Genomic DNA, 22,989 nt, shown 5'->3' on the forward strand with positions numbered 1-22,989 from the left:
CAGCAGCCCAGCCTTTCCTGGAACACCAGCTGGTACGATCCTGGGTTCTCTCCATTGCTACAGTCAGGCCTGGTAAGGACTTTCCAACTAGAAGATTATAAGAACTGTCTCACACTACCAGTGCCTGTGGCCCTTGCCACCCTGTAGTACCCAGGAATTGTATTTATCCTCTGTTGACTTTTATGTTTCCTTTACTGCTGCTGTGTTACAGAGTTTGTCATAATAAACATCATTGACTTTTATCCTGGTTGTCGTGGTCATGCCTTCGGGCAGTTATTCTACATGTTACTTACATGTCCAGGGGTCTGATACAACCTCCCAGGTTCCGTTACATCTCAGCCCCTACAACTGAGGCTGCGTCCCGTCAGCTCAGGCCCTCAGTTGTGACAAACCCCCTTTCATCCTCTTAGGGGAGGGTTATTAAAATTCTAATTACATAGTTTTCCTACCTTAAGAATACCTACTGTATGTTAAGTTTCAGCTTCCTAACGGGAAGTGAGAGAATTAGTGATGAGTCAGTCAGAGAGTGAGTGAGGGCTTTTGCATTTATATATAAAGATTTATGTACATTGGCCACAAAGAGGTAGACAGAATCACTACTAAGGGATAACAGTACGGCTATTAAGAGATAATCATAAGGATCGCGCAATACGCAGCCATTTGGATTTGGAGAGTAATCTCGGTCACTCAGGCTGGGCCCAAATCTTGCAGAATCTGAGGAACAATGACTAAAATCTGCCCTATTACCAGCAGCTTAGGCCAGATCAAGTCCCATAAGGGTTGGTACTGACATGACTGCCAAGCCAACATAACAGGGGTTATGAAGTCATTCCCGCCTACCACAAACGGGCAGCAAGAGAAGGCTCCACGTGACATAGCTCTGACTGGCTTCATTATTCCCACCCTGTACTGGCACAGGTGGGTCATTGATGGCATATTACAGTTCACTATGTATCTGTCACCTGGTCCCAACTTCTTTTTCAAACAGTTAGAATATAGTTAAATAGAGGTTTTGGTGCCAATTATCTATGGAAGAGGAGCAATAAGTGGATGGAAGCAGCTTTAGGCATTTCCAGTTCCAACAAACATTTCTAATAGGCCCTACACACTGGTCGATCTGACTGAAAGATATGAACGATCTCGTTCATTAATAAACGAGATACTGTTCATATCTTTCAGTGTGGAGACACCAACGATGAACGATGCGCGGCCCGGCGCTCGTTCATCGCTGGTGCCCCGTCGCCTGTGCATGCAGGCCAATATGGACGATCTCGTCCATATTTGCCTGCACTTCTATGTAGCCGGGTGACGGGGGGAGTGAAGGAACGTCACCCCCTCCCCCCGCCCGTAACCGCCGTCAGGCAGTTCGGCGGTGGATCGTTAAATGTGTAGGGTCCTTTAGAGTTTCTCCAGTTACACTAGCTGAGGTTTCCCGAGACCGGATGTAAACTTAATACAATGTACCCAGGTCTCTCTGCATTCTTCTCTTTTTCCATCAAAACACATATTTTAGAAATTTCATAAACCTACGACGATCTCTTCCAATACAGAACAGGAGCCTGTGTGTTAGCTGAAGCAGAGATTGTCCATAAAATAATAAAGAATTATTTCTTAGTGTACCAGAGTCAAATGATCCTTCTCAGCAATTACAGAGAATTGTTATTTATAGAAACCTGACAACATTATGTGGGGCTTGTGCACCGTATATTGCCTGTGTTCTAACCAAATAAGGTCCCACTGATGTCAAGGCCAGGAGGTGCAGGAGAATAATTAATAATTGTATTTATATAGCGCGTTTTCTCCCATAGAACTCAAGGCGCTTAATAATGATTAATGTAGCAGCATCAGAACTGAAATTATTTCATACCCATGTAGAGTGTTACACAAAAAGTAGATATTGGGAAGATTATTATGTACATTGGGGACAGCAACTGACGGAAGTTACTGAATACAGCATAAAGACAATGTAATGGGACCGGCCATCAGTTATATCAGCTAATAGCCCATGTTCTCCCTCCGGCTGGAAGGCACAATGCCACGCTCCAGGAACACCACAAATAGGGGCGGTGAGAGATAAATGCCTGGTGTCAGAGCTGCCTACAGGATGCCACAATGACAGCCAGCCATAAATCCTCAGAATGGAGATTCCCCATTCAATCCATTGTAGCCCAACTCCCACTGACACATTCTCTACCATCCCATCCGCTTCTTTAATAGCAATCTTACATAGCGGCACACAGGCTGGATTCTCGCTGACATTCTGCTTAACCAGAAAAATAGGAAAACTATATTAAATGTATAACGTGCAATGTATAAAACACAATATTACACAATTCGTATACTAAATGGGTTTCTGATTAGATGTTACAAACACAAACTGCCAAATGAATAATTCAAAAAAATTAAAGAAATATGGCTTTAGTAGAAATGTTTGTGCCTCACCCAGCACAAAATCACATCCATCCCTCGGAGAGGGACGTGTGTGGACTCAATGTGGCAATTCAATCCCCCCGTCTGTTGGGACCGGAATACTCCATGGTTTGAGAAATCTGATAAATGGTAACTATTTCAAGATTATTTTCCCATATTGGCCCACAACAAAAGGAGAAAGGAGTAGCACTATTACAGTCAATGGGTCACCGTAAAGATCAGATCCTATTGTAACCCTTTTTCTAAACAGGATGCGGTCAGGATCCCGGACGGCTGGGATCCTGATAGTCAGAATGCAGACAGTGGCATTCCAATGGTCAGAACCCTGACAGTAAGTACTGGGGTTAGGGTTACGGTTAGACCCTAAGGAGAGGGTTAGGCTGCAGGGGGGGGGGGGGGGGGGGGGGGGTGGATTGGGGTTAGGCTAAGGGATGGATTATGGTTAGGTGTAGGGGTACAGTTAAAATACTCAAAGGGATCCTTTGGGTTTCTATACTTCGTGATGCTGCTGTTGGCATTCTGACTTGTGGGATCCAGACCGTTGGGATCACGATACCATCCCTTTCTAAACACTCATCCAATGAAGCAACCAGTAGACCAGTGGTTCTCAAACTGTGTGCACCCTGAAGTTGCCTTGGGACAGTAGCAGGGGTGCCTTGGATTGGTGGTCCAGGACCAATTCAAATTATTTACGGTGAATGTAATAGACAAAACCAGTGCTTGTGGCTTCCAAGCATATAACATGTGGACAAACAGAAGTGAATCCTGTCCTTCACCACATAATTGACCCTAAGAATAACATATAAACACAGTTTGCTTAATTTAATATTTTTTTCTGAATTTCTCAATAATACCCCTTTCAGACCGCCAGCTATGAACACAGGTTATTGGCACATAAACGCGCATAACCCGTGTTCATGTGCGGTCTGAAAGGTGCCAGGGTTCAAATACCTGGTTGAGCAACCCGGTATTCCAACTCATGTAGCGAGCAGGGTTGAACTCGTGTTCAACCCGGCTCGCTGTGCGGTGTGAACGGGAGCCGGGTCGATGCGACCTGTTTCCCGTACACTGCGTCACCAACTCGGCAATATGGCGGGTTGCTTACAGCGGCAGCAGGACGCCTGAGGCAGGTCGCACCCTGGGAGCTCCCGTGGCAGGCTCCCGGGCGCGACCCGCCTCAGGCGGTGTGAAAGGGGTATACAAAACTTCTAGAGGTGCTGTGAAAAAATTCTGATACTCTAGGGGGCGCTGTGAAAATTTTTGGAAACCACTGCACTGTTACTGAGATGAACCACTAGACTGTGATGAACAACACTATTAAGGGATTTGTCAAAAAAACTAAAAAAAAAAAAAAAAAGCCCAAAGTGTTTGTTTTAAATTAAAATAATCCAGTGCGTTATTTGTGGTGGTACTCAGGGGTAACCAGCAATGGTACCTTTTTTCATACACTATTGCTGCAGTCACGCCCAACATCCCTTCTCGCCAGGTCCCATCTTTTTTGTGCAAAATGTGCATCGTAATCACAATGTCACATGACAAAACAGCTTCACAAGACTGCACAGATTGCACTTGTATATCTGTGTACAACCGAGTCTGAATCTATGGGGGTCATTTAGAGTTGATCGTAGCTGTGCTAAATTTAGCACAACTACGATCATCTTCCCTGACATGCGGGGTGACGCCCAGCACAGGGCTAGTCCGCCCCGCATGTCAGTGCCCCCCCCCCCCAAATACAAAAGCATCGCACAGCGGTATTTCTGGAGTAACTCCGGCCAGCGCAGCTCCTGCGGCTGGCCGGGAGTTGTTCGTCACTGCCGCTGGCCGCGTGAGACGTCACACAGCCGCCGCGGCCCGCCCCCCCCAACGGTCCGGCCACGCCTGCGTTGGCCAGACCGCGCCCCCTAAACGGCGGGCATCCAGCCCCCTCCCGCCCAGCGACCGCCTCTGTCTCACACTGCGGCGCCGGCGCATGCGCAGTTCCGACCCGATCGCTGCACTGCAACAAACTGCAGCGAGCGATCGTGTCGGAATGACCCCCACTATACAAAGTGCTACGATGTAGCGCTCGCGGCTTTTTATTTTTCCAAGCCAAGTAGCGCTTCATATACAGACTCAGTTGCACACAGATATACAAGTGTTGTATATTAAATAAATCCATGCAGACTTGTGAAGCAGTTCCCTTGCATTGTGATTAGAATGCAAATTTGTACAAAAAAACAGTCAGCACGGCTCACTCGCACCAGGTGTCTCGCCACACATGGCGCATTGAGGCTAGGTGTGTGAGGACACATCTGTAGTTCCAGAAACTGAAAGTTAAATTATTTCAGAAATGAATAAGTGTCATAAGACGTACAGATGTGTCCGGCATCCGCACCCGAATAGCGCGCTCGTTAATGTTCAAGGGCATGTTCGTACATATCTGCTCCCATTGTAATCAATGGAGCGGTCACACGCTGTGACGGCGCTCGGCAAGCTGTGTATAATCGCTGTCGAGAGCTGGGGGCATCACGGCGGGGGATTAAACGCATAATGAGCGAGAACGCATCTGTATCCAGAGTGTGGAAGCTACTATTAATTTTGTATTAACGTGTAACTTTTGGTAAGTACTGGCAGCAACTCTCATGGGGGGAGAAAAAGAAAAAGATTGAGTGTATTGACATATATATGGCATTTTGGTTGTTAGAGTTGCGTTCGGGTGACCGGCGGTTGGGAAACGCCGTCACCATACCGACGACGGAATACCGTCTTTTAGATGGGCAGTCGGAGGGGAGCTAGCCAACGAAGCCCCTTGTGGGCTCGGTGGCTCGCCACAAGTTATAGTCCCACTCTATGGATGTGGACACCCAGGAGAGGGAATAGTCTCTGTTGCCGACCAGCGAGCTATTCAGCGTTTGGGATCCCAGTGTCGGTAATGTGACCGGTGGCACATAACCACATCCCGGCTGTTAGGGTCCATAAATGTCCCATCTACACTGTGACACACGTTAGAAACCTAAGACTTCCCATATAGGTCTGCACATACTGAACGCTACTTCTCTGACCACCTGCAGCACTGTGCAAGACAAATGTCCTATCTACATTTTACTGTAATCCCAAACTAAAGGCAAATGGTTGTTTCATGTCTATGTATACCAGCCATAAGGAGTTGTTGGCGTTTACAGAGTGCGCCCACTTATGATGGCGACATGCACCAGAACAGCCGGATAGCCGTTGCCCAGGTGGACTTACAGCCACGTGTGGACTGATCGATGTGACAGTTGGAGTAATGATGACCAGTTACACTTCAATCCATTAAACAGAACATTCTCACAACAACTAGTGAAAGAAGAGAACAGACTGAGAGAAGCAAAAATCAGTTTATTGGATGCAGTGAGTGGAGGCTCCGCACCATTCCGCAATCACACAACCATAATTCCCAGCAACATCTACAGGATCAGATCTCCGACCCAAAATCTCAAACAAGTTTCTTCAGTTTAACTTTCATGAAATAGTAACAACATCTTTCAGATTTTTTTTTCCTTGAAAATTAAAAAAAGAACTCCCCACCCACCCCCATCCCAAATCTACCATTCAACTCCACAAGTTTATCTGCACTCCTAGCGCTACATCCAACTAGCTCATGGAAAAAAAAATATATTTATATATATTTATATATGTAAAAAAACAAAACACATGAGCCTTCACGAGAGACACCACAGGAACCCCTGAGCGCTGCGCAGTTCACAGCGCGCGGTAAACGTAAACACTATTGCCGTAAACAGAAGGTTTTTGTTGCTACTGTCAGAGGTTGGTTCAGGTCAGCACTCACCCCAAGGGTAGAGGCAGATGTGCAGGGCACAGATAGAGAGGAACTTACTATCTGCACCCAGATTTTCTCAGATCTGCCGGATGTACATTCCATACATTTCTCAGGTTTTGAATTGCAGCCAATGGCAAGTAATAAATACTAAGTATGATTAAGCCTGAATTTAATACACTGATAGAGAGGGTTGATAAAAGTCGCCTCTAGCAGATGGCCTTTTACACTGTATGGAGAAATGTATTGCCCCAATAGAACCTGACATTAGGTAGTGAGACCCAGACAGGGCTACAGGATGGAAAAGAGAATCTATCCTTCCCTGCATCAACGCTGTAACATTGCCCTATAATGTGATACAACACTGCGCCATTCTCTACGGTATCATGAACACAAACCAGAAAGCCAGCGACTCTATTCTACCCACACATATGATGCAGGATAATTAATTCTCATCCGTAAACCCAGATTAACACTTTACTAATAGTGTCTCACGCTAAATAACTTTTTTCCGCTTTCAGTCACCACAATCTTTTCTTTACTACAAATCAACTAAATTAGCTATTTATACTTGTGCGACATTGTTCACCGGTAAAGTCTATAAAACTGTAAACATGGAGAAGTACCTTTCATTTTAAAATAAAATCTTCTAAAAAACAAAATACTACACAGAACTGGGTTATTACAAGTTACAACCAGACGAGGGAGCACTTGAATTATAAATGTAATCACTGTGACCCTGGCTATCCTTTGTGTAGTAGCGAGAAATGATTTCAGGACTGGCATCTCATTAATCTGCCGGCCACATTGTATTATATTGTATTACACTGTATTCCTGGTCTCAGGAGAGCCAAGCAGTAAACTCTGCAAATAATTCTGTATATTGTGCTAAACCGACACATTATAGTCAGAGAGATGACAAGGGTGTGAACTGTTTGGGATAGTCAGGAGATAGGACCATATTTTGCCTTATGAGATTAAGCAAGGGGATATGTTGAATTTAAAATGGGGGGTGGGGGGTGGGGGAGGGATGGATTATTGGATATTGAAATATTCCAGAAATGTGTTGCAGATTTTCTGAAATAAAAAATATTGCTCATAAAAGTGCATAAGAAATAGTTTCTTGACACGGGTTGCTCTCTGCATGAATGTTTAATGTGCGACTGTGAAGAATACTCCCCATATTGAGGAGAACACCCTGTTATCACTAGGACACTGCGGCCAGGAGCCCTCTCAGTGTCAGGGAGAGGTATCACTCCGCAGACCCAAAAAGTACAATTACCCCCTTCCCGCTGGCAGAGAAATGTCGAAGCAAAAATTCCAACATGAAACCAGAAAAACAAATCCCCAACGGTAATCTACATAGAGATATACAGTTCTCATCCTAGTGGGTAGCGCAGTCCCATCCCATATAACTGGGGCCTGCTATGTATTTTTCACTACATGCATATGCGATGGGGGACAGTTCTGGGGGCTATTCCCAGTCTCTGTGCTTCTTCTCTCTTGCGTCTTCTTTCCCTCTTTCCCACTGAGTGAACAGGAGCTCACCGCAGCGTCAGTGTGCATTGGCGTAACCTGTCTAGGATCCACAGCGCCAAACACTAGCGAGAGCTCAGAGTTATCAGTGAAGGGTATAGAGTCCCCCTGACGGGATATAGCGGCCACAGTGCACTCGCTGAGGGACGAGCATGTCCTGAAAACCCCCTCAGCGCAAACTGATCTTATGTTCTCTTGCACAGATTCCGATCGTGAAATGGTGGATCTCTTCTGCTTCACACAGTTTTCCCTGCTTCCCCATTGCTCACTGTATTCCCTGGTTCCGGGTATGAGAAGCTTCACTGGTCCTAAGACACTTTTGGCCACCTTGGTAACGTGAGAAGTCTCAGCAGCTTTGTCACTGAGCACCGGGGAGCAGGACACAGCTCCTGTTTTGCCAGGATGCAAGTTCTCCTCATTTAGTAAAGTGCATTGTGTTTCAGGTCTCTGCAGCCCATGGTCGCTGACAATAGACACGTACTGTACAACAGCAGCGGGGCAGCGTACTGGGTCAGGCTCTGAAATGTCTGCAAGAGAAAGTGCTGACTGCGTGGGGGATCTCACAGGAACATCAGCTTGAGTATGTTCAGGCTCTTCTAAACTTTCTGCGAGGGGTACATTAGTACCACTGCTGGGCTGCTTCACATGGTCGGCTAATAGATGGACAACACCAGGTTGCACTTCAAAGCCTTGTGGGCTATCCTCTTGGCTACCTTCTTGGAGTGGTTTAGGGGTTGCATCCTTTCTTTCATGTGTTACATTTGCTTTGTGTTCTAGAGTTTTTGACTGAGCAGCTCTGTCCAGGTATGTTTCTGGGAGTGTTTTAGATTTACAGGTGGATAACTTGGGAGAAGTGGAGTCAGGAGCCAGGACATATGGTCCTTTAGGTTCACTTCTACTCCTGAAGATCTGGGGTAGGAAAGAGGCATCATCCGTTCTGCTCTTGCGATGAACTTGGAAGGAGTCCTTCTCGTCGCTGAAACCGGAACCCGAATCTTGGTCAGTGTGAAATGATGACCTATTTAGTCTCCTTCCATCCTGGCTATCTTCTGACCCATCATCTGTTTCATCTTCTGAAGAATCCACTTCTCGTATAGCTTCCTGTTTCTGCAGAGACTCTCTTCTCTCCGCCCTGTCTTGCCGAATGGCCCCAAGCTTTCGAGAAGACGGTTTCTGCAATGTCCCCTTTTCGGCGAGTCCAAGCTTTCCTCCGCTGCTCTCATTCATGGCCTCCGGTAGACACTGCAGGCTTAAGTCTCTCTGCATCAACTCTTTTTTGAAGTCTGAGTGGGAGATGTCCAGGCTGTGTTTACGAGAGGAAGCCAGCTTCTTCTCACATAACAACGAGCCAGACAGCTTCTCGGCAGACTGGACCCTTTTCAGCAGTGGAGATCTGGGAGGCTCTGCGCTCTTGGGCCGTGAAATCTGTCGGACAAGGGGTGGGGATGAATGCAGCTTAACAGGAAAGGAGTGCAGAAGGTTGCAGTTACTAAGACTATGTCCTGGTAACGGGGAGGGAGACCGCTGGGGAGAGGTGGACTGAGATGTGGGTGATGGGGTATGTGCCAAAGGGGAGAGTGGTATATTGCCAGCAGATTTCCTCCTAGGAGACCGGTACTGCCGTTGAAGCTTCGGAGCAAGCCCATGTAGAGAACTAGGTCGGATATGTCCAGAGCTGGCTGGGGAGTTGGGAACACTGGAGCTTGGGGAACTGCTCTGAGATGAGTTTCCACCCACTGATGAGGAAAAGTAAAATAAAAATGTGTTACATGGGCTATACCAGAATTCACGGAAAAGCCACACATAAATCGATAGGGGGGGGGAGATAAAAGCATTCATCTTCCAGTCATAACATTAATATATCTGAAGTGTACTAGTGACCAAAGCTTGTAGAGAGATTAATCACCAACCAATCAGCTTCTGTCATTTTCAAACACAGCCTGTAAAATGACAACTAGAAGCTGATTGGTTGGCACTTTCTCTCTCTCCAAGCGTTGAAAAATCTCCTCCCATGTTTCAAGTGAACTCTAATGAGTTGTTTTTATGTTATTACAACGATCATCTGGCAAATTAGATGGAAAAAAACAAACAACGAGGGCACCAAGTTAGTAAGCAATCTTAAAGTATAAAAAGAGAATATGGCCAAAAATCACAGCGCTGGGTAGATGACATGAAACGCCAAAAAGTGGCTAATGCTTAATATACAGTATCAGTTAATTATTCACTGCAAAGGCAAAACTCGAATTTTCTGTTTTAAAAGACACTAATATGGGGACATATCTGTAATTAATAATAATTAAAAAAAATATGGACCTAGCCAGTTTTTGCATTGCAATGTCATATGAGTAACTTGCAAAGGAGAAGCTGCAGGACCTGTGACCATACCGGAGTGTGCAGAGTCGGGAGGAGACCGGCTGCTCTGGGTTGGAGAGCGAGGGGACAAGACGTGCGTCGGAGATCCCGGCACACTCTCTCCGGAGGAGAGGGAGCGGTTTAGGGAGGTCAGGCTACGGCTGGTGTGGAGAAGTGATGCTTGCTTTGTGATCTTCCGAAACAAAGATGACTTTTTCTTACTGAAGAAATTCATAAATAAAGAGAGAGTCACATTTCAGAATTATTCACATCCTTATCAAATCCTAGCACAGCTCGTATTCCCCAGTAATGTAACTGTAAGAGGAACCTTTATATAGTCCAAGTAAACACTTCCTTGGACTGCCAGTGTGATAACAATAATCTACATTTATATCCCGCAATGTGCTTTAGGTTCCAGGTTCCGTATTCCATGTACTTGTATCAGGGACCTGAACTATGAAGTGCAAACGCCAGTGCATAGAGATAACTGGTAACGATGTAACATGTTGGGAAAAATGTAATAGAAAATACATAGGAACATACAGATGTGTTCTGCCTAATCCTTGTCGTGGTTGCGGCTACTCGCAGCAATGCGATCGGTAAAACAGTGCTCGTGAATGGGGGCGTATGCATCCCCATAGAGATTGCATTACACATTCACAACTGCGACTATTCGCGGCCGACTGACAATAGTCGCTGCCGCAATGAATGTGTAGGTGCGAATGCATCGTGGCAAGGATGAGGCAGGACCTATCTGTATTAATTATATTAACAATAATAATAACAATAATAATAATAATGTAATTTTATTAAGGAAAAAAAAAAGTTAAATAAATCTGAATTGTTTCTAGATTTTCCATGTGTGCAATTTGATCGCAATCAGCAGAGGCCAGTGATCGCATGTCACCGCAAATGCAGTTTTGTGCAGTTGCTTCATAACGGTGAAATGTAACCTCACTGTCTGTTGAATAATATCACTGTATTCCCATAGAGACTCAATGGGGGTAATTCACAGTTGTTTGCAGCAGCAAATATGTTAGCAGCTGGGCAAAACCATGGGGGTCATTCCGAGTTGATCGCTCGTTGCCGATTTTCGCAACGGAGCGATTAAGGCAAAAATGCGCATGCGCATGGTACGCAGTGCGCTAAGTATTTTAGCACAAAACGTAGTAGATTTACTCACGTCCGAACAAAGAATTTTCATCATTGAAGTGATCGGAGTGTGATTGACAGGAAGTGGGTGTTTCTGGGCGGAAACTGGCCGTTTTCAGGGAGTGTGCGGAAAAACGCAGGCGTGCCAGGTTAAAACGCGGGAGTGTCTGGAGACAGGGGGAGTGGCTGGCCGAACGCAGGGCGTGTTTGTGACGTCAAACCAGGAACGAAACGGGCTGAGCTGATCGCAGTGTAGGAGTAAGTCTCGAGCTACTCAGAAACTGCTAAGAATTATTTATTCGCAATTCTGCTAATCTTTCGTTCGCAATTCTGCTAAGCTAAGATACACTCCCAGAGGGCGGCGGCCTAGCGTGTGCAATGCTGCTAAAATCTGCTAGCGAGCGAACAACTCGGAATGACCCCCCATGTGCACTGCAGGTGGGGCAGATATAACATGTGCAGAGAGAGTTAGATTTGGGTGGGTTATATTGTTTCTGTGCAGGGTAAATACTGGCTGCTTTATTTTTACACTGCAATTTAGATTTCAGATTGAACACACTCAACCCAAATCTAACTCTCTGCACATGTTATATCTGCGGCGCTATCGCCAGTGCTAGATTGGCCTGCATGAAGGCACAATCTAGTACATCGCTCATTTCACAGCTGGGAGAAATAAGCCCCCCCCCCATCGCTCAGCACACATTGCGCTGTGCTGAGCAGGGGGAGAGATGTGTGATGAGTGGTCTGTGCTAGATCGCTCAGCACACATCTCTGGCCTTATGGCTGCAAAATCTTAACCTTGTGCAGGAGGGTCTTGATTCCAACAAGGAGAGACTATCTGCCAATTAACCGGTATATTCTTGTACGGTCCTGACCTATAGCAGACTGACCTGTGTACCTGAGACATGTTCCTTGCACTGAAGTAATTTATGACCCTACCCCTGTGTATACAGTATATGAAATGATGGCCGTCAGTATATCCCAGAGATGCTCTTGTGCTAGACTAGCCACGCATGCAAGTCTTGGTGATATGTTGTTCTGTCTGTTCTTCCCATGTTACTGCATCCGATTATGTTTGTAAAATCTGTTAGCTTTTTGTGTGTGATCCTCTCGCATCTTAACAGTTCTAGTTCTTTGGATCTACAGTGACCGAATCAGACAATCACTGATTTATCTTGGGTATAGGGGTGAATCCAATAACTGTCGGAAGCTGCCGTCTTGTCGGAAAGACGGCAGTTTCCGACAGTTTTAGGTCGGAAAGGGTTCCAACCTATTCATTTCGGCCCCATTTTTTCCGACAAGTCGGGAAACCCGACTTGTCGGAATGCTGTCAGAATACACGCTGATCGGTGGCTTCAGCTGCGATCAGCGCGCATTGTCGGAAGCGGAGTCAAACCCGACAGGTTTTAGCCCCGTTTCAGACAATCTCAATCCGACTTTAAAAAGTGCTGCAGACATCTCCTTCCCTGGCGCCGCAGATATCTCCCCCTGATGCCGCTGTCAGCGCACTCGCAGCCGCTGACAGCAGCAGGTCAAGACACCGGGAACGGCCAAATCCGACTGTCGGATTTGGCCGCTCTTTGAATAGGGGTTGTTGGGAACATTCCGACAGCTGCATATCGGAATGGACCCGACTCTTATTGAATATACCCCATAGTGTAAGTGTGGGTGCTGGTGTTTCATACTGGAGCACCCGATTAAAGCTTTACTGACAGTAAACAAAAAAAATTACCCCCCCAATTTTTTTTTTTTTTTTTTTTTTCATTATTTGGGTGTAGTTCCAAATAATGAAAGTGATGATACCTTGATATGTGGTGCTTTGGGTTTGATATGCATAATCATTTGGAAATCGCATTACATTATTACATAAAAAATTTAATTCTTGGAACACTGATGTGTGTTAATATATATTCTTATATACATATAACTATTATCTTTTGCACGCTTTCCAACACCTTACATATATTTAAAGTTATCATTATGCTCTAGTGCAGTTTCCTCTAAACTGGGTCCCCATGGTCCCCTAACAGTTCACGTTTTCCAGGTCTCCTCCCAAAATCACCAGTGAAATAATTAGCTGCACCTGTGGATCTTTTAAAAAGTGTCCGTGAGTAATGAATACACCTGTGCACCTGCTGGGTGAAGTGAAAACCAAGGGGGTTCCTGGGGACAGAGTTTGGGAATAACTGCTTGTTGCACTTCATATTCAAAACAAGTGTACAGCATTTATATTGAAGCAGCATTCCAATTCATACAGCTCTATAGGAAGCACCAGTACTTAATATTTTTTGCTCCCCAATTCCCATGGTCTAGTCTCTGAACCTCATATAGGTATTACTGTCTGTATCAATGAGTCACAAGGTTATGACATTAATAAAACTATTATAGCGGTAGCTATATCTAGATCTAGAGCCAGCACTCACCTCTCCTGCCCGTCCTTGGTTTTGCTCTTCTTGTTGCGACGTGCCATCCTAGACTTGTGACTGGCTTTCCGCGCTGGTCCGACTTTGATTGAAGTATTCTCAAAAGGAGTAGTGGAAATGGACACTTTACTCCCGCTCTGTGAAAATAATCAAATTTACTTCCACAGGAAATAGACGAAGGTCGTGAACACACAGACAAGGGAGCAGAGAACATGCGCTTGTTTCCCTGTCCCTACTGTGTCATCCATTTTTATTATAAACCTATGTGCAGTGCCCCAGTCTCTCTCAACTCTGTTTCTGCCTCCCCTTAATTCTTACATAAAAAACAGGCAGAAGAGACAGAATACCACGACTGTGCACAAGCCCTATGACTAGTGTTATACTAGCTATACTGCCCTGCGGCCACATGTGACACAGTTGTTGCCACTTCTGCTGGTGAAGTCTCACCTTAATAAACACTTTGGAAGGCACTTTTATAGTACACCATCGGCTGTGGAACTCATTTACATAAATACAGACTAGTATATTGGACCGCAAACATGCAGGGTCACCTCGGTCCGCCCGCTGTCCCACCCCCTCACCGCTCTGTATTCTTACCCCTTCCCCTTGTAGTGAGCGCCATCGAAGGGGAAGTACATGAATCATCTCCCAATACACACGCATATAGGGGTCAGGACAGACCATAGCAAATAATTATATATATATGCTGCGGTTTCTATTACAGTTCACTTTTGTGAATGTTCCGATTTGTTTTAGGGTGGTTCTAGTACTGTGGACATTCTGAAGTTCCAACTGGCTCTATTCTTGTTTACATTCATATGGTCCAACTGCTTTTAGTCTCGTCAAGACTGGAACTCTCTGATTGGCTGCATTTTGCTCAAGTCTTGTCAATATTCTCTACATTGCTAAAGTCTAGAGAACATATTAGTGCTCTGATTGGCTGCACGTTAATTTACATGCATTAGACATGTGAGCAGAACATGAATTAGATCACAGTGTCTTGTTACTGGATCTAATTCCACGAATCCCATAGCATTGTGGGTAATTCTAGTTCTTGAAGAATGCATCTTAATACCTTCAGGATTAGTTGAACAACTTCTGTATGGACCAGACCATGGACTGGTTCTCCATTAACATGAGTGATGAGGTCGCCTTCTCGCAGACCGGCCTCATTGGCAGGACCGTCCTCTTCAACATGCTTTAAATGAAACACAACATATGTCAGGGTAAGTTTAGAAAATACCATTAATGAGCAGCAATCTTAATAAGAGATATATTCTCTAGCAAAGCACTATAGACTAGTGTGTTTGTGTTACAATTGCTTTAAAGGGCCTTTGAATAGCCAAGAGAGTTATAATAAGGTATATACGCACCCAGACCATATGATGGACAGTGTAGACGTCACTCTCCCCCATGTACACGCGAATGGCTCGAAGGGTGAAGCCATATTTTTTCCCTGCACGATGTATGAGGATTGGAGGCTTAAGGTGGGAGACAGCGGGAGAGAAATCTCTACTTGGGGAAGAATCTCGCGAGGAAGGGTTGGAGGACAGGGAATGTGGAGACATTGGGCTCGCGAGAGGAGAACACATATGATGATCTGGAAGAAAAAAGAAATATTATTACTTGTACTTAAACCAAAGCAATAGTTACTATCATATGTTCCAAAGGATGTCCGGCTATGGTCAATGAACAAAGCGCATGGCATCTCACGGAAAACATTTCTCCTTTATAAAATGACAATTAGCAAACAGCACCCTCCCAAGGCGGGGATGACTGGAAAATAAATCTGGGAGAATACAATGTACAGTTGGGGAACAAACACTGGCTTCCATACCGGAGGGGATCATTAGAGAGAGGGCAGTGGCTGAGGCAGACTTGATCACTTTATTGACCGGTCTGGAAGTGCGCTTTTCTCCCGAGTCCCCCGATAGCAGTCTGTGCCGGGCTCTCCTCACAGCCAAGTCGCTGATTGCATTCGGGGTGGTGAAGTCGGGGGTAATGTTGCAGCTCAGATCGGAGGCATCCGCCGCACTGCCGGCTGTGAATCACAGGAAACAGTCATGGGAGGTAGTAAATCTACTCATCCTAATGAAGAAGGTTTGCATTTACTCCTAACATATGGAATCAGCGCATCGCTAAAAGGCCCTGGGTCTGATGCCTGACGGCCGCTGATCCGCTCGCTTCACGCCATTGTGCTGTTGGTGGCCAACATAAAGACAGTCATACTGGTAGCAGCCAATAGTGGCTGGCAGACATGGGATTGTCCCGGCTCCTGATGACCCTTCTAAGAGCAGATTTTACTTCTAAAGCATCAGTTCTAGGAGGAAATACACTCAAAGGAATGAAGCGATTTCTAGATGGCTTCATGGAATAAAAGCAGCAATAGTCTAATAACGTGGTAATTACCTGTCAGTGTTGTGGAGCTACTGATGTTGCTGATGGTTGACGATGGTGTAGTTGCCACCGAATCTTCATCCAGTTTCAGCTCTCGCTCCACAGGCTGCTGCAGAAGGGGAAGCCCAGACCCTTCTGCGGGGAAGGAGGTTGGCGTTGATGTATTTTTGTGCCGCGCCTCGTCAGATGTGATGGCGAAGCGTGGCATGTCCACCAGGCCGGAGCAGCGTCTGCGCACGGTGAGGGGAGGGCTGGAATCACTCTCGGTGTGCGAAGACTCGGAGGTGGAAAGGCGTTTGCGGAGGCTAAACAGAGAGAATGTGCAGATTGGAGACAATTATCCTAACCGTAGGTTACAGGGGGCTCACACGGTATCTGCATTCAATCTAATACTTTGCTTTCTTGGAAAATAATGGTTTTATTATAAAAAGTGATTACTATATATATCTGTATAATAGATTTTACAACTAATGCTGTTGTAGCAAATTAATGAAACCTGCAAATTGAATTAAACGTAGGCAGCCCAACCCTTATGTGTTCACAGCAACAATTATACTTAAATATTTCTGTATGTCTTGCACAAGATACATGGGAAGAGGCAGAAGCGTATAAATACTGTGGATTAGGTGGTGGTAATAAATGATTAACTGAAAATTCTACCATTGTTTATATTCTTGAATTCATTTTACTTTGCGTTAAACAATGGTCCCAAATTTCCTTCAAGATGATTTCTGAAAACCTGTAAACATTTTACAATAATGAGGAAATCTTTACATTTCAGGGGATCCAATCACCCAGCCCCGGTCTCTGTTCTTTAGCCCCCCCAAGCAGTCTAACTTGTCGTCCTTCTCCTCGCTGAGACTACGCTTGGTCGGGGGTGGGACCCTCTCCTCCTGGATCGATAGACGCTCCATACTGCTGTACACCTGGAGGTAAAAGGGGGAGTGGTTACATCTCGCACTGCGGCTCCTATTAAACTGTTCCTCTACAGGCTCCTAACTGTTGGATCAGCGCAAAAATGACTGCCCCTGCTGTAACAGTCAGTGCCAATTTCAGAACACGATGTGAATAGCAGCAATTCTATACACTGGTTTAACTAGTCTGCACCAGAGAGAAGAAAGGCGGATGTGAGTGGTAGTTAAGGGTCCAGTCCAATTACCAGTGATGTGTAAAATAGAGCACAGGCTGTAGGAGCACTGCAAGCTAAGCATGGGATCGATATGGGATGCATAATATCAGTATACCGGCATCCCATGCGCCAGAATGCCGGCAGGGGTGCGACCACAATGAAGCTTTAGATCGAGGTTTTTAAAAAAAAATTTATTTACAGAAAAAGAGTCTTCTTCGCATCGCTACGCACACAAGCAGACTCTGCCTATATTCTTGTGTGCGACTGCGGCTGTATCCGCAAACGAAATGCTACAGAGTTTTCCAGGAAATACATAGTAGACTTTCATATAGCGATGCGAATAAGATTAGTTTTCTGCAAAAAAAAAAAAAAAAGTCAGACATTAACAGCTGCCCAGGGAAAAACGCACAAACAGACGCCCGGAGTTCGTAAACACGCTCACAACTAGGCTCGGCTAGAAGGGCTGTTTATCGTGACTGCAGCAAGGATTTGGGAGGACACATTTGTAGCGGTTAAATTAAGCAGACAGGGAGATATTTTTACCTTATTGAACCTGGGGGAACAGGAGGAGAACTGTCTTATCTCCACACGATCTTCATCGTTGGTATCGTCCTCCTCCTCAGAGTCCATGTGCTGATACCTTTCTGAGCGAGCTGTGTGATCAACAATACGTCGCAGTGTTAAGAGGAGACATGCAATAAGCATACGTGTCCCAACTCATCAACAGGTCAGTATGTAAGTTTGCCATTACACACGTCTTAAGTAACATGTTAGCGTATGAGGACACAGGTACCACGCGTCATCGCCAACATGTCAGCGTATAAGAAAGCATTAATCACACACACACATCACAGCAAACATGTAAGTATAGGAGGATGCAGAAAGAAATCATGGATGGTATAATTGGTTAGCATAGCACTGTCTTGGGTTTAGTTCCAACCACAGAGTTTGTATGTTCTCCCCGTGCTTGAGTGAATATCTCTGAGTACTCCACTTTCCTCCCACAATCCGAAAATATCCTGGCAGGTTAACTGGCTCCCGATACATGTACATGTGTTTAGGGTAGACTAGACGGGCCAAGTGGTTCTGTTCTGCCATCAAATTCTGTTTCTATGTAAATTACATACATCATCCAATCGCCAACACGTCAGTGTATGAGGACACGGCAACCACACACGTAATCACTACCATGTCAGTGTATGATTTACAAATTAAAGAATCACCAAGAGTCTGCAAAAATTATTAGTCTGCAATAATTTTCCTTACTGTCAAAATAACTGGTGTCATCTTCCGATTCCAGCTGGGGGATAAACTCTGCTTTTTGCCGAAGCAGCCCGTTCCAGTCCAGGTCCTTGAAGAATCGGTGCTGCTTGACCTCAAAGGTTCCACCTGCAAAAAGAGGAGTGTGGTCAGTGTGCAGAGCCGGCAGCCAGGGTTACAGAGGGAGAACTGTAGCAGGACAAGTGCAGGAGGACAAACCTGTTCCCATACGCTCCAGGGGGCTTTGGCGGAGGCATTTGGAGATGAGATCCTGAGAATCAGCCGGTAGAGCATCCTCCCCCTCTGGCCACGCAATCTCATCTGGAAGAAAACAGAAGAACCAAATATAAGCAGATAATCATATTAATGGTTTGCTACACCCACATACCAGGCTGGTATTAGTACATGCAATACAGCAGAGAGGCACTTCCACGAGAGCCGAAATTGTGCACTTAACAATACTGTGTTAGGTGGATGATAAACTACACAGGATACTTTGTACTTATAAATAAGAGTAATATCAGCAGAGGACTTCCACATTAACTGTGTAGTGTCTATATTGCTGTAAGAGTGGCCGGTAAGTGCCACTGGGAACCCAGTAGGTACGGAATAATCCTATAGTATGTAATAAAAGGATATTACAAGGATATGAACTTGAATACAATACACCAAAAGTACATTTAAGACATATCAAACAAATGTATTAAACCTGGAGAAGTGATAAAGCAGTGGTAAGTGGAAGATGATAACTAGGGAGGCCAATTCAGGGCCATTTTTTCAATCTCGGGAATCGGGATTGAAAAATTATCAATCCCGGGATTACCGGGATTGGCTTCTTTTCAGTGTCCAACCCCCCCTTCCCTTCCCAATCCACATAGCTAACCCTAAACAGATGGGAGGGAGGATGGGCCGCTTGCTGGAGGTGCAGGGCGGCGGTGAGGTCCGGTGGGCGGGCAGCGTGACCTCTGACTTCATGTCACGCTGCACAGCGTTTACCGCCTGGACGAGGGGGAATTGAGCAGGGGAAGCCGGGCAGCATCCAAGCCTCCTGAGGACGCTCAATGCTGTCCAGCATAGAAATAACTAAGGTGGTGCCAATACCGTAATCCCCGGGATTGGAAGAGCCAATCCGGGACAATTTTAGGCTGGGATCCCGCCGATCCCGGGATTGGCCACCCTAGCGATAACGCACCAGCCAACCAGCTCCCAACTGTCATTTTTCAAACCTGTATTGATTGGCTGGTGCGTTATCACTGCGTCACTGACCAGGATACAAACGCGTTCACCAGTCGTCAAATTAAAAGATCAGGAAAACACAGACATGGGCTTCCGTAGGTTGCTCAATGTCAGACGTGGCTATTGGAGTAACACCGCTGCAGTATGTCTGCTTACACTGTGCCAGTATTACACAAGCAGAAAACATGCATTTACCATGCAATGGGTCCATTTAGTAAAATCTCTGTAGTGACATCTCTTCTGTGTCACCTGTTCTCATGTGATTGAGAGAGAATGCAAAGTTTTCACAATCTAATGTATCCTGGCCACAGTATTTCCGATGCATTTTGCACACACAAAAAGCCCTATTTCCATGGGCTGAGAGATGTCTTATCATGTACTGACTATATCCAACGGACCATCCACCTCTCTGTTGGAGTCACAGACCTCAATCGCTACTCTCCACAGGGTGATCATCTCATCGTATTCTGCCAGATCGCCCTTTATAAAGTCTAACGGCGGGGGTCAGACAGAAGACCGCTCATTCTGTGCCCCCCTCTGTGCTAATCATAAAACATTTTCAGCTTTGCAGAAACCCAGGGACAGTTTGATTGTAAATGGCTACATCTATTCAGATTTCCCAGTTTAACCTGTTACATTGGAAATAGTTGGGATTCAACCTTTAGAAACTGTATTAATGAAAAGATATTTGAAATAAGAACTGGATAAGCAGAGAGCGCTTTCCCCAATGAGCCCCGTTTCCTGTCTCTTCAATAAACTTAAGGAGATGCAGGGAATCACTAAGCCCTAAACAGCGGATAACAGAGGAAAACAACTTATTCTTGGCTAGAAAACTAAGCACCTATCAACATATGGGAACTCTTAATAAACACACGTACGCGCAATACGAAGAATGATGTTACTGACAAAAAAACAGAAGCACCCCTCCTATATTTTGTGTACTAAGGGGGTCATTCCGAGTTGATCGTAGCTGTGCTAAATTTAGCACAGCTACGATCATGAACTCAGACATGCGGGTGGACGCCCAGCACAGGGCTAGACCGCCACGCATGTCAGTGCCGCTCCCCCCCCCCCCCCCCCCGCAGAAGTGCAAAGGCACAGCGGTGATGCCTTCGCAGTTCAAGAGTAGCTCCCGACCAGCGCAGCTTTAGCGTGCTGGCCGGGAGCTACTCTTCGATCCCCGGCATGCAGCGGCTGCGTGCGACATCTCGCAGCTGCTGCGGGCCACTCCCCGCACAGTCCGGCCACGCCTGCGTTGGCCGGACTGCGCCCACAAAACGGCGGCCAAACGCCACCGTTTCGCCCCCTCCTGCCCATCGACCGCCTCTGACTGTCAATCAGGCAGAGGCGATCGTAGCGCAGCGACGGGCGGCCATGCGCCGGCGCACAGCGGCGCCGACGCAGTTCTGACCCGATCGCTATGCTGCGAAAAACTGCAGCGTGCGATCGGGTCAGAAGGACCCCCTAAGTCTGTAGTTCGGGTGTTCACGAGACAACCACTTATTAAGCGCTTGCACCAAATTTTGGTCATACAATGATAAAATGCTGGACAACACAGAGCAGTGCATAGAGGATTGGACCACTTACCACTAATCACCTGGCCAAACAGCTCCTCTGGGGTGTCTCCAAAGAACGGGACACAGCCAACTAAAAATTCGTAAAGAATGACGCCCATCGCCCACCAGTCCACGGGCTTTCCATAACCCTGTCTCAGGATCACCTCAGGAGCAATGTACTCTGGGGTACCACAAACCTGGGGAAAAGGTACAATGGAATATATGGGAGACACGCCCAAAAATGGTTTTACGATCTCATAACATTACCACATATGCATGGAGCTGTAACATAATGCCCGACTCACTTGTTTATCCAGGAACTCTCTTGTGTCCTTCTCAATGTGACCCTCGTACAGATTTGTGGTCAGGCTCATCAACCCGATCTTAGAGAGCCCAAAATCGGTCAGTTTAACGTGCCCCATAGAGGTAATAAGGAGACTGGGGGGAGTGATAAGGGGACAGAATTAACATGAATAGTAAGTCCACGTACATCTAGCCTCCTGGTACGTTACCAGCCCTTATAGTCACGCCATGCCGTGGAGTAACTTGGTAGCGCCCAGCATCTTTTTGTGCAACTTTTTCCATTAAAATGCAAGTTATTCGCACGCTGTGCAAATAGGATGCGCAAGCACTTATGCTGATTAACAGTATATGCGGCATGACTATATTCTGTGTGCAACTGGCCATAGCTGCCTAAAAAACACTGAAATATACCATTTCACATGCAGATATAGACGCAGAATGAATATAGGCATTCCGCATATAATTTAAATCAGCATTGGCTGCCTCTGCGTTCTATTCGCATAGCCGACGCCAATGGAGTAGCATGGGACCTGTCAGCTGACTCACGCCAGGTATCTCCCGCTGCGTGGCGTATTGAGGCAAGATGTATGAGGTCACATCTGTATGTTACATATGAGGAATGTCCTGTAATCATGCTGGAGGAAAATAAAGTATTTGTACATACTTATCTGGTTTCAGATCCCGGTGGACAATCCCATAATTATGAAGATATTCTAACGCCAGAACAGTTTCTGCAAAATACATCCTGGCCATATCCACAGGAAGCGCCCCAATGTTCTTCAGAAGCGTGGCGCAGTCGCCGCCTGTGCCAGAAGAAATATCCCAGTGTTAATACAGTATGTACACAGAGTAGCTAAGTCCACCAGATCCATTTCACTGAGGGATGGCTTTTAAATGGGATGCGGTCACCATCCCAGTGGTCGGGATCCCGGCGGTCAGCATACCGACGCTGGGATCCCGACCACCACAATGCCGGCAGGGGGCCCAGGCCTATTCCCACTCATGGGTGTTCCCGACACCCATAGGGGTGTATTCAATTGATGTCAGATTCTTTCCAACGGAAAGGATCCGACATTTGAGTATTCATTTGGCCGTTCCCGACAATGCCAATCCGACTTTTTTTTAACGTCGGATTGACATTGTCGGAAATGGGGTTAAAACCGGTCGTATTTGACCACGGTTCTGACAAAACACGTGGATCGGCGGATATTCCGCCAATCCACGTGTTTTCCGACAAGTCGGGATTGCTGACTTGTCGGAAAAAACGGCAGGAGGATTGAGTAGGTCGGAACAGTTTCCGACCTACAAAAGTCGGAAACTGCTGTCTTTCCGACAAGACGGCAGTTCAGACTTCAATTGAAAACCCCCATAGAGTGGGAATAGAACCTGTGGCGATCGCAGCGAGCCCGTAATGGGTTT

At 46.0% G+C, this 22,989-nt stretch overlaps 1 protein-coding gene across 3 annotated transcripts in view; it reads right to left on the reverse strand.

The window, feature by feature from the left end:
* Positions 1-5,767: 5,767 nt before the first annotated feature.
* The window catches only part of MAST2 (microtubule associated serine/threonine kinase 2), a 128,044-nt gene continuing 110,822 nt past the window's right edge, over positions 5,768-22,989 (reverse strand). For all 3 annotated transcript variants that reach the window (XM_063939496.1, XM_063939495.1, XM_063939497.1), the window contains 14 exons: positions 22,235-22,373; positions 21,573-21,705; positions 21,299-21,464; positions 18,695-18,796; positions 18,482-18,604; positions 17,759-17,868; positions 16,861-17,012; positions 16,099-16,391; positions 15,527-15,730; positions 15,063-15,289; positions 14,765-14,887; positions 13,690-13,826; positions 10,148-10,335; positions 5,768-9,498 (listed from right to left, as the gene is read on the reverse strand). In XM_063939496.1, the coding sequence (XP_063795566.1) occupies positions 7,652-9,498; positions 10,148-10,335; positions 13,690-13,826; positions 14,765-14,887; positions 15,063-15,289; positions 15,527-15,730; positions 16,099-16,391; positions 16,861-17,012; positions 17,759-17,868; positions 18,482-18,604; positions 18,695-18,796; positions 21,299-21,464; positions 21,573-21,705; positions 22,235-22,373 (3,944 nt within the window). In that variant the 3' untranslated portion in view covers positions 5,768-7,651. The remainder of the gene's footprint in view (positions 9,499-10,147; positions 10,336-13,689; positions 13,827-14,764; positions 14,888-15,062; positions 15,290-15,526; positions 15,731-16,098; positions 16,392-16,860; positions 17,013-17,758; positions 17,869-18,481; positions 18,605-18,694; positions 18,797-21,298; positions 21,465-21,572; positions 21,706-22,234; positions 22,374-22,989) is intronic.

The sequence above is a fragment of the Pseudophryne corroboree genome, chromosome 9 (genome assembly GCF_028390025.1).
Source record: "Pseudophryne corroboree isolate aPseCor3 chromosome 9, aPseCor3.hap2, whole genome shotgun sequence".
NCBI lineage: Eukaryota > Metazoa > Chordata > Amphibia > Anura > Myobatrachidae > Pseudophryne > Pseudophryne corroboree.